The sequence below is a fragment of the Vidua macroura genome, chromosome Z (genome assembly GCF_024509145.1).
Source record: "Vidua macroura isolate BioBank_ID:100142 chromosome Z, ASM2450914v1, whole genome shotgun sequence".
Taxonomy (NCBI): Eukaryota; Metazoa; Chordata; class Aves; order Passeriformes; family Viduidae; genus Vidua; species Vidua macroura.
The window spans coordinates 82,117,366-82,133,265 of record NC_071611.1 but is presented as its reverse complement, the minus strand read 5'-3'; the positions used below and the strand labels follow the sequence as shown (position 1 = coordinate 82,133,265).

General features: G+C 41.4%; 1 protein-coding gene across 3 annotated transcripts in view; it reads right to left on the bottom strand.

Moving 5' to 3' along the window:
• The window catches only part of SSBP2 (single stranded DNA binding protein 2), a 128,571-nt gene that overhangs the window by 25,265 nt on the left and 87,406 nt on the right, over positions 1–15,900 (bottom strand). For 2 of the 3 annotated variants that reach the window (XM_054003443.1, XM_054003445.1), the window contains one exon: positions 7,311–7,400. The exons of the other annotated variant lie outside the window; for it this stretch is intronic. In XM_054003443.1, the coding sequence (XP_053859418.1) occupies positions 7,311–7,400 (90 nt within the window). The remainder of the gene's footprint in view (positions 1–7,310; positions 7,401–15,900) is intronic. 3 annotated transcript variants of the gene reach the window in all.

The following is a 15,900-nucleotide window of genomic DNA, read 5'->3' as shown; positions in this document are numbered from 1 at the left end:
TTTTGCTGAAGTACTTCAGAGATGAAATTTGGGTTGTACACTGCATGTCTTCAAACCAAAACAGCTGATTTTAACTACATTATTTTACATAAAAACGTGTTATTCTCAGCACTGAGAGAGGATTTCTCTCTACATTGGCCTTTCCTGATGACAAAACCCATTTCCACAAGCACGTTCTTCTCTGTGCTTCAGAAAAACATCCCTAAAAATTAATTCCTGTATTTATGGTTCTCTAACCATATACAACTTATAAATAGCACCAGTATGAGATCTGATTTAATTCAGAGTAAGATAATTTTTTTTTTCCCCCTAAACTGAAGAGCTTCTTCTACATCCAGAATTCCAAGTTACAGCAATACCAGCTTTTAAAATAAATTTAGTGTTTTATCCCTGGTCAAGGAACACCACATGGAACATGGAAGGACACTGCAACACACACCTTGTTTAGTGTGGAAAAATGAAGAAACAATTCTGTGCTTAAAAGAAAGAAAGAAAGAAAGAAACAAACAAACAAAAACAACCAGAAAAACCACAAACAAAACATTTCATCTCCAGCTAAACATTTGTCTGAGATCAGGTGATCTGCAGGAATTGCACTGCTATTACATCTGTGTCACTTTGTGGGGAACATAATTATCTGAAGCTCAATATTTCATAATTGGGACAGAAAGTTGCTGAGTTATGCACATGACATTTAAAGGAATTTCTGAAAGAATTTGAAATTTTGTAAGAAGTATTACTTATAGGAATTTTAAATTGGGTAGATAGTTTTTATATTTATTTTATTAAATGCAAATAAAAGGGAAAACAGAGTATTTCAAGCATGACAAGCCAGAACATGTAAGATGTATCACCTTAAAAGCCCTCAAAATAAAAATCCGTGCATTTTTAGAACTCAGACATCATCCAGAGAGATGACTGAAAGCATTTTCCCCAGATTGATTAACCTGATTAGGATACATGGCTGATTCTTTGGAACAGCTGATTAATTTGTAAAGCTGAGCAGTTTTAATTTGTTACAAGAGTTATGAGCAGTAAAAGCATTGCCACAACTGCAGGGTGGGATTATTGAGGTCAGCAGATCCTGGATAACTTTACTTTTTAGAAGCTGACTTTATTGCTGGTATTTAGGGAAAGGAACCCAAACAGGAGAAAACCACAAACTACTTATAGATCTTTCTAGATGATAGTGCCCTCTCATATGGTGCTACAAGTCAAAATAATTTAAAAAAATTGAATATTTTAAAATGCAGTGTGATACTGCTGAGGACAAAAATGCACATATGCCAAATCTGCAAAGAATTAGACCTATAATTTTATGAATTTGAGTATTCCCAGGCTGCTCTGCTGGGGTGGGTGCACTGACAAACCAAGGGGATTCCATAAATACAATAAAGTTCCTCCTACCAACGTGAATTATATAAACTCAGAGGGGAAAATATCGCCTTAAAAATCCTATTTTTTCAAAGTTTCTCCAGGCTACCAAAGCCTCTATCTTTGCTCACAGGCTGCACGTGCAGCCCTGGTGATGTTTCATTCTCCCATCACCATGTTTTCACAAGCCAGAAAGGTTCTCAGGCTTCTGGCACTTCCAGAAGTGTATTTGCCCTGCTCAGAATCTTTAACTTTTCACTCCTTCCCCTGCAATCACACCACTTGCAGCACTGGAATTGAGGCTGGCTGTGAATTCAGCTAATTTTGCCCTTCTGTCACAGTTTGTTACTATCCCAGCTTTACAGGAGAGGTAATGCTGCAAAAATGGGGTGCACAGGAGGAGGAGGATCAGCACTGGGAGGAGGGTGATGGATCCTAGGACAGGTAATGAGGTGTGGCTGCTGGAAGGGGGGAGATAAAATATGGAAAACTCTGGAAAACCAGGAGGCTGTGTGAGCTTATTAAGGGGAGAGCTGAAAGAGTTCCACGGGGTTTCAAAAGAAACAAGAAGTTTTTAGACTGTGACATTCCACAGCTGGAATAGGGATTCCTCCTTGCCTGCACAAACAACAACCCCCAGTGGACAATTCACTCCAAAATGGCTTTAAAAGGGTGCTGGGGGATTCCTCCCTCCTTGTCTTCCTTCCTTTATCTGCTTTAACCAAATGCTGGCATTTATTGGGTCTGGAATACAAATTCTATTTTTTAACAATGTGTCATGACATGACTTTACTGTAAATATGGTCAATATTAACTATGAACTAAACATTACAGAGATATTTTGCAGCCTCAGACTGCTCCTTACAAATCCATTTTCTTTTCATGTGTAAGTAGCTCACCATTTCTGTTTCGAACTGCAGGAGATGCATGTTACTACTTTTTAATTTGCTGGCTTTGCTTATTCTCACTTAACTAAGTGCTAAACCTCGATTTATAGTTGTTTACATATGGTAGATATATATTTGTTATATATTCATATATAACCAATATAAATGGTTTATATATAATATAAATATATAATATAGATATATTTATATTTATTTTCCTGCCTAACTTTACTACTTGAGATTTATGTTTATATCTCAAATAGTAGCGCTAGGCAGGAAAATAAAGTCCTTTTTGCTGATGTGCCTTACTGTAACAATGCTCTCCTGAAGCATTAGGTCAGCTCTACTATGGCAAACCAGGCTAAAAATAATACTAGAGATTATGGATTGAGGTAAAACGAGCACGAGCAGCAGCCACTAGATGGCAAGCCAGGCTCACATTACTTTGCAGGGCTGGGTTCAGGCTGGTTTGTTTTGGTTTTTGTTTTTTTTTTTTCCCTTTATATAAGAGGAATATGTAACATTTGTATTTCAAACATGGTGTCGACACTTCTCTCCCATGCCATTCCAAGTTTATCTGGTGATCTGAAGTTGGTGAACGAAGCCAACCACTTGAAAAGCCCTTTAGAAAACACAGTCACCAAGGAAATAATGTTTAGTGGTTAAGTTGAACTGGAAGAGATTTTAGCAAATGTGCTGAAAAAAGTAATGTGTTTAAAAGAAAGGGTGCTTCACTTATGTGTGAAAAGGTACAGACAAGTGTTAGGATCTGACTTTTAACAGAATTACCAAATTAAACAAATGAACTGTCAGTTGTAGAACAACCTGCTTCCCCTACAACTCCCACGGGGTCTCTCAGGTGAATGCCTCCAAAGCCACTCACACTCCTCACACAGCCAAACCTTTGGACAGCGGGGGAACAGAGGAGCAGAGGACAACTGGGGTTTAATTGAACATACATTTAAGTGTTTCTCCTAATTGCAGTGCAGAAGCAGCTGCCAGGGGCAGACTCTGGGCAGTGCTGGGTGGCAGAAATTTGGAGAACCAGTGGAAGGTGCCCCTGCCCATGGCTGGGTTTGGAACTCGAGTGGCTTTAAGGTACCTTCCAAACCGTTCCATGCTGCCCTGTTTTAAACTCTGCATTTTGGAGTGCTAAAACTGGAAATTTAACTAAAAGGCAAATAAAATCCTGTGAAATCAATAGTTTACCTTCTGTTTAAAAACTCCTAACACCTCAATGAGCACAAGCTCCCAAACTTCCTTCTGGCCTCTGCTCATTTGCTTACCAACACCAACATTATTCACAAGGATCAAATAAATGGTCTGCAAAAACGCAATTGTGGCATCTCTGAGATTGTTTAGCTGCCTTAAAATATCAGTGAAGAGCAGAATGGAAATGGTCCTCAGCACCTGAAGAGCAGCAGCTGCACCTGTAAGACTGGATGTGGAAACCTGAAAGTCTCTGGATTCTATGACCTGAACCTTTGATTACAAGTGGAAGATTTAACTCACTGTAAATGAGTTTGTAAGAGCCCCGTGTAAAGCTGTGGCTGTTGACATTATATACATCCACTAACATGAGACCCAAAGGTAATTATTTATCATGATCTTACTCAGTCTTTGAGTTGCTCAGTTACTATGTCAGGGTCAGAGAGGGCTCCAGAACCAGGGACAAAGAGCAGGTCACACTGATATCCATGACTGGCCATATGGAGAAACTAACAAATTACATGGACTAAAAATGCCTACAAATGACTCAGAAAATATCCCAAATGACTTTATTTTATTATCACAGCAGCTAAGTGCCTTCCTCACACCTTAGCTCCGTGTCCAGGATGTTATAGATGGGAAAGCTGGAAAAGGATGAGGTATTTCCAGACTCAGGCTGGGGCTGTTTGGGCATTTCAGACATGTATAAATAAAATCATCTCACCTTTATGCAATCTAGTATGATTTCATGACTTCTGTTGCCCAAAGCAGCTGTTTGGGTTATACTATTTGGAGTTAAAGAGCCATGTATGGTAGAACTCTTGTGCCCCACACATTCAATTTCTGCTGCTAATGAACCAAGAGCAGGTTCAGTTTCTGTTTCACACAGTTATTTCCAGAGTCCCACTGCTGCTCAGACTGAGAGAAGTTGAAGACAAAAGGTATATGTCTATGAACTTACATTCAAACACAAACACACCAGTGAGGAAACTGAGGCACATGCTAACTCCACATAAACACTGACTTTTCAAATTTCACTTTTGACACTGCAAACAATTTCTCTTAAAAATGAAAAAACCCACAAGCAAATAAACAAAACCCCAAAACCTCATTGATTTGATGACAATAGCTGTGTACAACCCCACCACCTTCCCTGCACTGTGCCATTTTTCTGGACAGCCAGCACTGCAGTGACCATCACCCCTAACCTGAAATGAAGTATTAAACTACAACTACAGAGGGATACAAGACTAATTCAGCTGCTGGCTCCAGAACCTCTACCTCTGTGTTCCAGGCATGAAGTGCCACAGGTTGCTAATTAACATCAGTGCTAATGGTCTACCTGGATGACAAAAGCTCATTTAACAAAAGAGCAGAGTTTTACCACATACTGTCTGAGAAACAATTCTGTATTTCTCTATCTCCACGTGCTACACTATCAGACTGCATTTTTAAAAAATAAAATATATTCCTTTTTTTCTATAAAAAAAATACAAGTCTCAAAAATCATGTTAGAGGTCAGCAGGGCCAACCAAAAGTGATGCCTGCTGTTGTTTCTTCACTCCCAGCACATCTCCCTCCCTGGACTGTGACTCTCCCCTGCTCTGGTAAGAGCCCACTTCGGCAGCAATGATCCCACCTTGCTTACATCCCTTTGAGTGCTCAGTGCCCACCCAAAACATGAGTGCAAGAGGGAAGAAATTACTCTACATCATCTGTGACCCCTGAGTTCTGCAAGCAAAGCTGGCAGGTGCTGGCTGTCAGCAGCTCCAGCTCAGCCCAACCCAAACAACTCCTGAAACCAACAACAGGCACCCTTAACATTCCAGGGTGACCTTCCAGATAAATTTCGGGCTAAAGGAATTAAAATGCTACGAGGCTTTTGTGGAGCAAAGTCTCAGTGCACTAAATATAGACACAAGCACCTCTCTCCTGCTCTGCCCGTGTGGACTGACTCTGGAGAACAAATTGTTTGCTGTCATAAACCAGGAGTGAGGGGCAGGTCTCAGCTCCGTGGAATGAGGGTTGCCAGCTCTCAGACCAGGACAGATGAGCCTGTTCTCTGTGGTTTGTTTTACTCTGGGATCTTGCAGGAGAGGATGGAAGAACAGCCTGTCTGGGTAAAGGCCTACCAGAACAGCAGCACCCACGAGGGAAGGAGGAGGTTCTCACCACGAGCTCCTCTTTCTTGCCTGTGATTTCACCTGCGTTTCACAGCAGCAGGTGATGCCCCTCCATTTTCAAGTTTCACACATGCAGGCTCTGTCTGCCAGCACATTTCCCTGTCGTGGGGCGCGCTGACCTTGGTGAGGCTGAGCTCTGATGAAGGTTTCAGAGCCTGGCACCAAGAGCTGCCTGACAACACCCACGGCAGCAGCAGGGCTCTCTGCACTCACAGCCTCACACACCTCAGGCTCCCCGTGGGATGGAACCCTCTGGATTTCTGCTTAGCTCCCCTTGCTGGGACTGCTCCCAAACACACCAACCACACCTGATTTCCAAACTTACATGTATTCTTAAGCACACAGCTACAGCAAGAATTAATAATGTCTTGGAAGATGTTCCTTCTCACCCTCAGGCCTCGTAAAAAGAGCAGGATGATGTTGTGGGCTCCAAGTCAGACTCAAGACTGGCCAGACTCAGATACTGGCAATGAGATTTTACAATGAGATTTTACCTGCACTCAACTTTCTATCAGATTGCCTTTCATACATCTTCAAAGATCTGGAGTGGCTAGAAGTCTATTCACACTTCTAAAAACAAAACTCCCACATCCTCCTCCTGCAAAACCTTTAAAATAGTTACTCTCTCCTCTGTGCTTCTTCACACTGTCTGTGCCCCTTCCCCATCTTAGTAGTCATCATAGACAATAACAAAAAAAGTTAATTCCTCTGACATCACAACTGAAGTGGGAGGCTGAAGTTAAAAAAAAAAAAAAAGTGAAATATTGATATGATCTAAAAATTAAGGCAAAAATTACATGCAAAAGAGCCTACCTAACCAGCTGCTCAATGCACTAAAAGCAGAAATAAATTAATTAATGAGTTCTGCCAGCTCCCGAGAATTTTGTGACTGGCAGCAGCCAGATATTTTCCACTTCACTTCCAAGTGTCTTTTCATTCATGTATTACAAACCAAGCCTCAGTTTGCCAGTGTGGAGGAAAACAACTGAGTTTTGGTGAGGAGGAGATGTAAGCCCAGCCTGGGAGCAGTGCAGGCTCAGGTCACAAACACCACGCTGGGCTTGCACTAAAATGTCATTTTTTCCACCATCATATCCTGTGCTGTAACTGCCCAAAGTGCTACAAGATGTTCAGCAACACGTAGGACAAACCTGAACAGAAGCAGCACACGGTCTAAATCCCTGAGTTAACTTTTTTTAGTCACTGGGGTTGAGATCTTCAAGGTGCAGGGCAATGCTCAGCGGGACATTCTGCATTGCCCAGGCTGAATTCCCACAGAAGCTCAAGAATCTGGCCCGTGGCTTTAGCACAGAGCTGAACACAACCAACAACATTCTGACTTTAAAATCTCCATGGAATGTTATGTATATTATCATAAGAAATTATTTTAATATTGTACTCAAGCATTTTTTTTGATCTCTGCTAAAAACCTGGCACCATTTCTTGTTCTGTGCTGTACTACTTCATAAATTAAATACTCATCAGTCAGGTCCCTTCCTTCCCACCTGTCCACTTCTGTTTAAAAATAAACTCTCAAATATTGCACACACAGTGAGACATAGTTCAGAACAGGACCTTTTCTACAGACTTGCAAACAGTATTACAGAGGATTTTCTGTCCTAAAATTCCTGTAATCATAATTTTTTTTTCTGAATACCTGAAAAAACCCCGGTGGTACTGGACCTACTGGCATGCCATCTCCTGGGGGAATGTTTCCTAGCACTGGGCTGGGAGCTGCTGCAGCACTCTGAAAAGAACAAAGGGAGAATAAACCTTTGTCATTGCATGGTAGGCATTAAACCCCCCCCAAAAAACCCCAAACCTGACCAAAGTGCAGAAAGTAATTCTCTGGATATGTCATTATGCCATTGTTTCATCTAAAGGTAAATTAAAATTGTTTAGCCTTTTGCCTATACAAGTACCATGATTTGTTGAAATAACAAATGTATGTTGAGGGGAGGGGTGCCAGAGATTGCACAGGCCAATTAGACAAAGCCTGACTGAATTTAAGAAATATTGTATCTTAGTGTCTCTACATGCAGCAATGTGAATGCAACTCGCATACTTCTTGTCTTATGCATATGAACAGTCTCACACATGCACAAGGATATACACATAGCATAAAGAAACTAATTTATGCATTTTATCAGCAATTTCTAAGCACTTTAAAGATAATTTCAGCAGCCTGTAATATTTTTCCAGAACAACAACAAGCTTCAAAACAGAGCTCTGTTATAAACAGTACAAGAAGGGATGCACATGATTCTTCTGGTAATGCTCAAGATTTTACCAACCCCAAAAATAACCACCATGACAAATTAGAAGAATTCAGGTTACGTTTTTGGAAGGGAAAAGAAAAAAGGGATTTCTAAGGAGTGAATCAGAGGATGAAATTAGTTACCTTTGCAAATCCTTCAGCTGGAATAAGCGAGTAAAGAATATTGCTCCTGGCAATTTACGTGCAGGAGACTGTCACAGAAAAGAGAAGCCAAACTGCTTCTGTTGTCATGTGCTGGAACCTCAATTGCTTTTAATTTCTAGCATTCTTCCTTCCTACAATGTGTTTCTGTATGGCATGAGGCTGAATCACCTATAAATGCTGAAAATCCTGTGTGACAGTACTGGAGCACACAGAATGCTCCCAGAGCCACTGGGACCTAATGACCTGCCTACTAATGACCTGCCAAAGCCTACCCTGCAAAACACACATATATTAAATTATCACTCTATTTATTCTGCACTCACACTCGACAGCCTAAAGATGCAGATCTGGAAGCTGCATTTCCAGGTGTTTGGCACAATACCTAGGAAAGGAAAGAATAATGCTGGAAAGATCTGAAAACTGGCATAAAAGGAGGGATGACCTTTTTCAACCAAGCAGAAAGGAAACATTCAGTTAATCACCACAGATTTCTTTGTGGCTTAAGCTGTGTTTTAGAATTAAAGTTCTGAACAACTAGCAGTAACATTTTTAGCATCCAAGCTCAATGTTCTTTGGAAAAGTCTGGAATGCATCACTGAAATATAAAGTCTGCAAAAGATGCTGGCTTTCAAAATGAGTGCAAGGCTTTTATTCACAAAAAAAAATCCTCTAATAAGGGGTATTATCTATGCAAGGATCAGTGCTAAAACGCTGTAGAATTGCTGCTGACAGGGAAAGCCAGCCAGGTGAGTTGGATGCAGCAAACACTTTGGAATCATACCCACAAATCATGCAGGGAGAGGCTACCACAAAGCAGCCAGAGCAGCCAGGGAAGGTGGTGGAAGGAAAAAAGGTGGTGCTCTGCCAGCCACTGCCACTCATATCAAATAATTATTTTCGTATCATCTCCATTTCCAAGGGAAAACAGGAAAAAAAAAACAGTTGGTTTGTTGTTGTTTTGGGGTTTTCTTAAGGAAATATGAGCTCTTTTAAGCATCAGTGTGCAATAAACCCATGACAGGCACGGTCTGAGTGGAGCATGTTGGATGCACGAATACAGGTACAGGTTTTCTGGATGAAGGATGACAACAGCAGCACTACTGATGGGGAAAATCAATGCTGTTAAAAGCCTGAGCACCTCCAAATGCCCCAAAGAACCTGAGCTGCAGTGGCTGACCAAGGAGGAGCAGCCCATTAAAGGGGCACGCTGGGCTTTATTATTACAGCACCATCATCCAGTGCCCTGGGCTGGGCCACCTCACTGGCCATGGGATGTGTCACAGAGGAGGGAACAGCCCCTTGGGATGAGGAGCTCCCACAGGGATACAGCACCCTGCTGCTGAGAGTTCATGCTCTTTCCCACTTTAAAAATTACTCTTTAAAAAAAAACCCAGCAAATTTAGTTAAAATATAGAGGAAGAGGGGGAAATAATGACTATTCCAGAATGAAGGGAGAAAAGGATTAAGGTTATAACTGTTAGCCATTTGCTGTCCTAAAAAGGCTTTGTAAGAAATACACCTAAAAATAACATTTTCATAACTGTCTCACAGAGGTGGGGTTTTTCCCCTGTTTATACATCTCGCCTGGCACTGATACCAGAGGAACCCAGCCCCGTTCCTGGTGAATCACCAGGAACTGGCAGGGAGGGACTCGATGTGCTGGGTTTGATTTTTAGTGGGTTTTTAGTGGATTTAGTGGGTTTCCAGGGCACACCACCTGTGCAAACCCCCTGCCCTGCCCCTGTGAGAGGAGGGAGGGAGGACTCAGGGCCTCCCTGACTCAGGGCAGTGCTGCTGACAGCTGCAGTGCCATTCCATAACCCAAAGAATTCTGCAGTTACACTCTCAGGTGTTACAGAAACCTCCATTTCTACCCTTCATTATGCAATGCACTGGGGTTTTTTTTTCTGTTTTCCTGTTTGTTTGGGATTTTCTTCCCTGATGGGCAATGAAGTCCCAAAGCCAGAAATAAAGTATTTTCAGTGTTTTGGGTATATTACATTTTCTAGCTTGTGCTAAGTAATGAATCTTTTAAGAACTTCTGCCAGGTAGATCAATAAACAAACCTGCAACTGCTGCATGGAAATATTCTTATTTATTCTATCCTGATGAATTATTCATTCTTTTTCCACAGTCCCATAGCAAACCATGGCCTCCTTTTGCATGCCTTACAAGTTGTTCATCATTTATACTTCCATTAGTTTGACATTTTAAATATTTGCAAATTGCTTTCCCTGCTTTTCATAAAAAGATGAAATCGGAAAATTTAGATGGTATAAACTCCTTGTACAGTAGCTTACCTCCTTAAAAATGGAAATCTGTGTTTGCTTTTGTAGCTAAAATAATGAATTTATACTAATGAATTTATAATAATTTACAATTATTAATTAAAACTGTGTACTTGAGTGAAAGTTATATTATGGTCATTCCTTCTCTATCCAAGCTACTCTTGGCAATGCAAAAATAGATTATTATAGTAACTAATAAAACTAGCTATGGTTTAGGATGGATTTTATAATAAAGAAATCCCAAAGTAAATAAAATGTAAAGAAAAATCATGTAGCTATTCTACTAGTACAGTATCTGAAGTATGAAAATCCAGAGATAAACCTGCAATGCCCATTTTTTGAGGCCATCCCAAGAAGTGGCTGATGAGGGAAGCTTACAAAGAATTTCACTTGAAACCATAAAATGCTACAAAGAAATTACTTGACTTTGTAAAAATCCTCACCTGGCTCCTTCCTTCACCAAGACATTCAACTTCAGGTATTTTGCTTACACTAAAACTTCCTTATTTTTATCCGAAGTTTACCACATGTTACTAAATTTGTCCACTCAAGGGAATGGTCTGTTTTTAAGAAATCTCACTGATGGGAAATGATGTAATCTGCTGGATGGTGGAGGGGAGGAGTTGGACCCTACAAATAAAAGTGTTAGACACCAAATTCCCTCATCACCTCACCCTCCTCCACATCAGCCCTAAACCTACTCTTATCATTTAGGAATATAATATTTTCATATATTCATACAAGCAACCAAAGCATGGCTTCTCCAGACAAAGATATTCTGCCACGGATGGTACAGGCACAATCAGCTGAGCTGGAGCAGAAAGGATCAACATCTCAGGATATTTTTATATACACCGGTATTGGGTTAATGAAATAAATTGAACAGTGAGTGTGGCATGTGAAGGATGCTGCAGGAAACCACAGCCTTGTCTGAAATGCTGGTGAGAGCACTACAGTCAGAAGGAAAAGCAGAAAACTTAAAACAGTTGCTGCTTCTTTTTTTGTTCTTTTCTGGGGACAGGGGATAAATATCTGGTACATTAACTTAGGAAATTATGGGAAGTAAGGAATTTAAATGTAGCTGTAGGTTGTTTGGTGTTTTTTTCTGGAAAGACAAATGATGGATGATTACTATTTCCAGTCATATTTACCACATGTTTAATTTCTGGTCATTGATAGCTTTGAAGTGCCAGACATACTGCAGCCAGTACCATTAAAAAAAACCCCGAATTTCCTTTTGTAAACACTTCAACTGGTAACTTACCAAGTCTTTCTAAGACATCAGCTGGTTCCTGTAACAGATCTTCCCTATCTGTACCCATCACAAATTAAAGAAGTATTAAAGGAACTACATTGATTAACCACTAGCAACCTCCTTGTTTTCTCCAAGATGGAACATAAAACTACTCATCACTCTGAACCAAATAATAAATAAAATTTCAAAAACTCCCAATACTTTAAATAAATCTCTGTGCCTTTTACAAAGCCTTTGAACACGTGGCTGTACACCAAGAAGCCAAAACCCCCAGACTGAGCAGCCTTGGTTTACTCAACACAGAATGGAAGGTCATGCCCAAAAAAGGTGGATTCATCACACTGAAAGAGGCAGGTAATTTGAAAGATCTGGATCATGAGACCTAATTAAACCCTGGCGTAGCTCCACTGATATGTATTTGTCTAAACTGCTTAATTTCTGTTGTGTAACAGGGAGGCATTCACATGACCACACAAGTCTGAGAACTGTAATTGTGGAAGGTCATTCCTTACAACTTCTCAGTTTTCCTCCAATCCCAGCTCCCTGTGGTTTCATCTTGACTCTGGTATTTTATTTATCTTCATTCCATCTTACTTATGGGCAATAAAGAATAATAAAAATAATGATGCCATCAATGCAGATGAAAAAAAAAATCACATTTAATCCTTTTCTTGGAAACACAAAAAGGGTTGCACCAGCAGATGTGGTCAGTTAGGGAAGAGCAGATCTGTTGATAATGATGATGACAATGAAGGTGCCCTCTGAGACTTCACCCATCCCTCTTCCCCATGAAATAATTCTAGCCCCAAACCCACATCACTCCAGCAAATATCTGAAGTGGGATCACAGTTTGTATCCCAGTGCCCAGTCTGGGGATTTCATGCTGCATAGCTGAGACAGAAAAATTGCATTATACTGCTAAAACCTGGCTACTGGGTTGGAATATAAATTAATTTTCAGGAATGCTTTGTTATCAGTGAATAAAAGGACTTCAAATTCCTGTTAAAAGATAGCATTTCCATCCTGTCTCTCAGCTGCTGCTTCTTGGATTATTTAGAACATAACTTGCAGACAAGGTTTTCTCAAAATTATGGTTATAAAGAAAAGTTATTTAAAAGAAACCTTCATTATTGGCCGGAAGTTAATAAAATCAGTACTATGAATAGGTATCAGTGGACTGACAAAAAGGTGCAAGAGTAATTTGTGTTGTAGATATGGAAATAAACTTATGACATTCTTTTGAATTTTTTGCCCATTCTTCTGGGCTATCTTTTTCCCCCAGAACAGACCTGTACTGAAAAGCAGAGAATACCCAGCTTTCCCCAGATGGAGAATCACAGAACGAGCCAGGTTGGAAAAGACCTTTGAGATCATCAAGTCCCAGCTATGGCCTAACACCTCCCCATCAACTAAACCATGGCACCGAGTGCCACACCCAGGCTTCTCTCAAACCCCTGCAGGGACGGTGACTCCACACCTCCCTGGGCAGTTCCAGTGAAGCTCTTCATGAAGATTCAGAAACGATACTTCAAAGAATGCTTTCAGCCCGTTTTCTGTGAGGGTGAGGGCACTCATTTGAGGCGGATTCCCAGGCCTGTGCTGCCCAGCCAGGTGTGTGTGTGTGCAGGGCGGGGGTCCCAGCCCAGGAGCCTCCCGAGCTGCAGCAGCACCATCAGCCCCAGCAGGAACCACCACGCTGCCGACAACAAAAGCCACTTGAGGACACAAAACGCTGCTGCTGTTGAAGCCTGGAGCCGAGCTGCAGTGATATTTCAACAGAATTACTTCTTTTCCAGAAGTGACACTTACACCCCTCCTCCAGACTCCCTGGAGACCGAGGCAGCTTCGCTCGGCAGCCGCAGAATCCTCCGCACGCTCCCCGCGCTGCTCTCCGCCTGCTTTCCCTCCAGGATCACAGCAAGGGCCTCTGCAGAGCAGGGTCTGACCCCTGCCTGCCCCAGGAACATGCTCCTCCTCACACAGGGAACGCTTCAGCCCCCACACGTTCTGGCTCCAGCTGGATTTTTAAATTCCAGATATTCCCTGTGCTCAAGACACGCCGCGCTGCACAAAGAGGATGATCGCTGCTCATCCTTTCCTCCTTCTTCCCCAACACACTCTTCCATTTTTTTTCCATGCTCTGCAGATAATTCATGGTTGGTACAATTGTGCTAATTGGACTGGTATGACAAGACTATCTCATACCCCGACTTCCCCTAGCAATTAAGTGGTTGGCACAGTGTCTTTTAATCATTTAATTAATCTAATTGTTAAACCCACTTTATTTTCCAAAGATTTTAAGATTGCCAGAGTATTGTATCCCAGTTCTTATGGCCCAGCACTCCACACGAGTCAAGTGCTTTTCCATTTTAGGAATATAGTGATTATTAAGATGAAAGTTTTTCTGTATCTCTCTGTCCTTTCCAAGTTATGAAACAAATGAACAAATATGCTGTGAGCTGAAAGACTAAAATTTGATTATGAAATGCAAAGTAGCCTGGTTTGGGGTTATCCTCAGGTCGCCTGGGAGTGATTCAGCAATGCTGGAAATATATGCACAACTTCTGAAAGGAAAAAACACCAAAACCCCCTCAGTAATTCCCTCACAACTCAAAATGGATTTTTGTCTCCATATGTAGCTGACTGAAAAACTCATATGTACAAAGAGCTAAATTTTACTTCAGAGGGACCTGACCTGCAGAATTTACTTCATGATGAAAATGCTTTTCTGCTTCTCCAGAGCCTGAAAAATTGTTCATTTGCATGCTCTTGTCTGGACCTTCATGTCATGAAATTCCTCTTTAATAACCATTTACCAAGATACCAGCCATGGATACATCTCTGCTTTCCAAGAGTAAGTTACTCCTCTGTCCCAAAACGTGAAAACATGTTACTTCAGAACACTGTAATTCTGACAGCCCATTTTCATGGACAGAACTTACTGAAGCATCCATTTGGGGGTTTTATTTGAACATTAGCTCCAACATCAATGGAATTAGTGGTACATAACACATAACACAATACACACTTTAGAGTCTCTAGACTGAATTTCATTGCTTTAAAACCAGTGGTAGTTCTTGTGTGCGCAGGCGCTGATGAATAAATACTTAATTCCCTAACAAGTACATGTTCATTTGAAGAAAAACAGGACAAATTTAAAACTCAGGGAAAGCTAGCCTCTAAAGTATCTCATTTTTCTCATGTTGCCTGAATATCTATCTTTGGATAAATGTAACTTGTTGAGCAGAGAATTAACACCTCTAAGTGCTAAACCAGAATAAGGCACTGTGCTTGTGAAGACCTCACATTCTCCTGCTGGTGATTATTTGCTATAAAGGAGTTATGGGGAGGAGTCAATGAGCAACAGAAGCACCCCAGACTGCCCCAGAGTTTACCGGAATTCAAGGAATTTCCTTCCATCCATCCATCATCCATCCATCCATCCATCATCCATCATCCATCATCCATCCATCCATCCATCCATCCATCATCCATCCATCCATCCATCTGTCCATCCATCCCACATCCATCATCCATCCATCCATCCATCCATCATCCATCCATCATCCATCCATCCATCCATCCATCCATCCATCCATCCATCCATCCATCATCCATCCATCATCCATCCATCATCCATCCATCCATCCATCCATCCATCATCCATCCATCATCCATCCATCCATCATCCATCCATCATCCATCCATCATCCATCCATCCATCATCCATCCATCCATCCATCCATCATCCATCCATCCATCCATCATCCATCCATCCATCATCCATCCATCCATCCATCCATCCATCCATCCATCATCCATCATCCATCCATCATCCATCCATCCATCATCCATCCATCATCCATCCATCCATCCATCCATCCATCCATCCATCCATCCATCATCCATCCATCCATCATCCATCCATCCATCATCCATCCATCATCCATCCATCCATCCATCATCCATCCATCTATCCATCCATCCATCCATCATCCATCCATCCATCCATCATCCATCCATCATCCATCAATCCATCCATCCATCATCCATCCATCATCCATCCATCCATCATCCATCATCCATCCATCCATCCATCCATCATCCATCCATCCATCCATCATCCATCCATCATCCATCCATCATCCATCCATCCGTCCATCCATCTGTCCATCCATCCCACATCCATCATCCATCCATCCATCATCCATCCATCCATCCATCATCCATCCATCATCCATCCATCCATCCATCATCCATCCATCCATCATCCATCCATCCA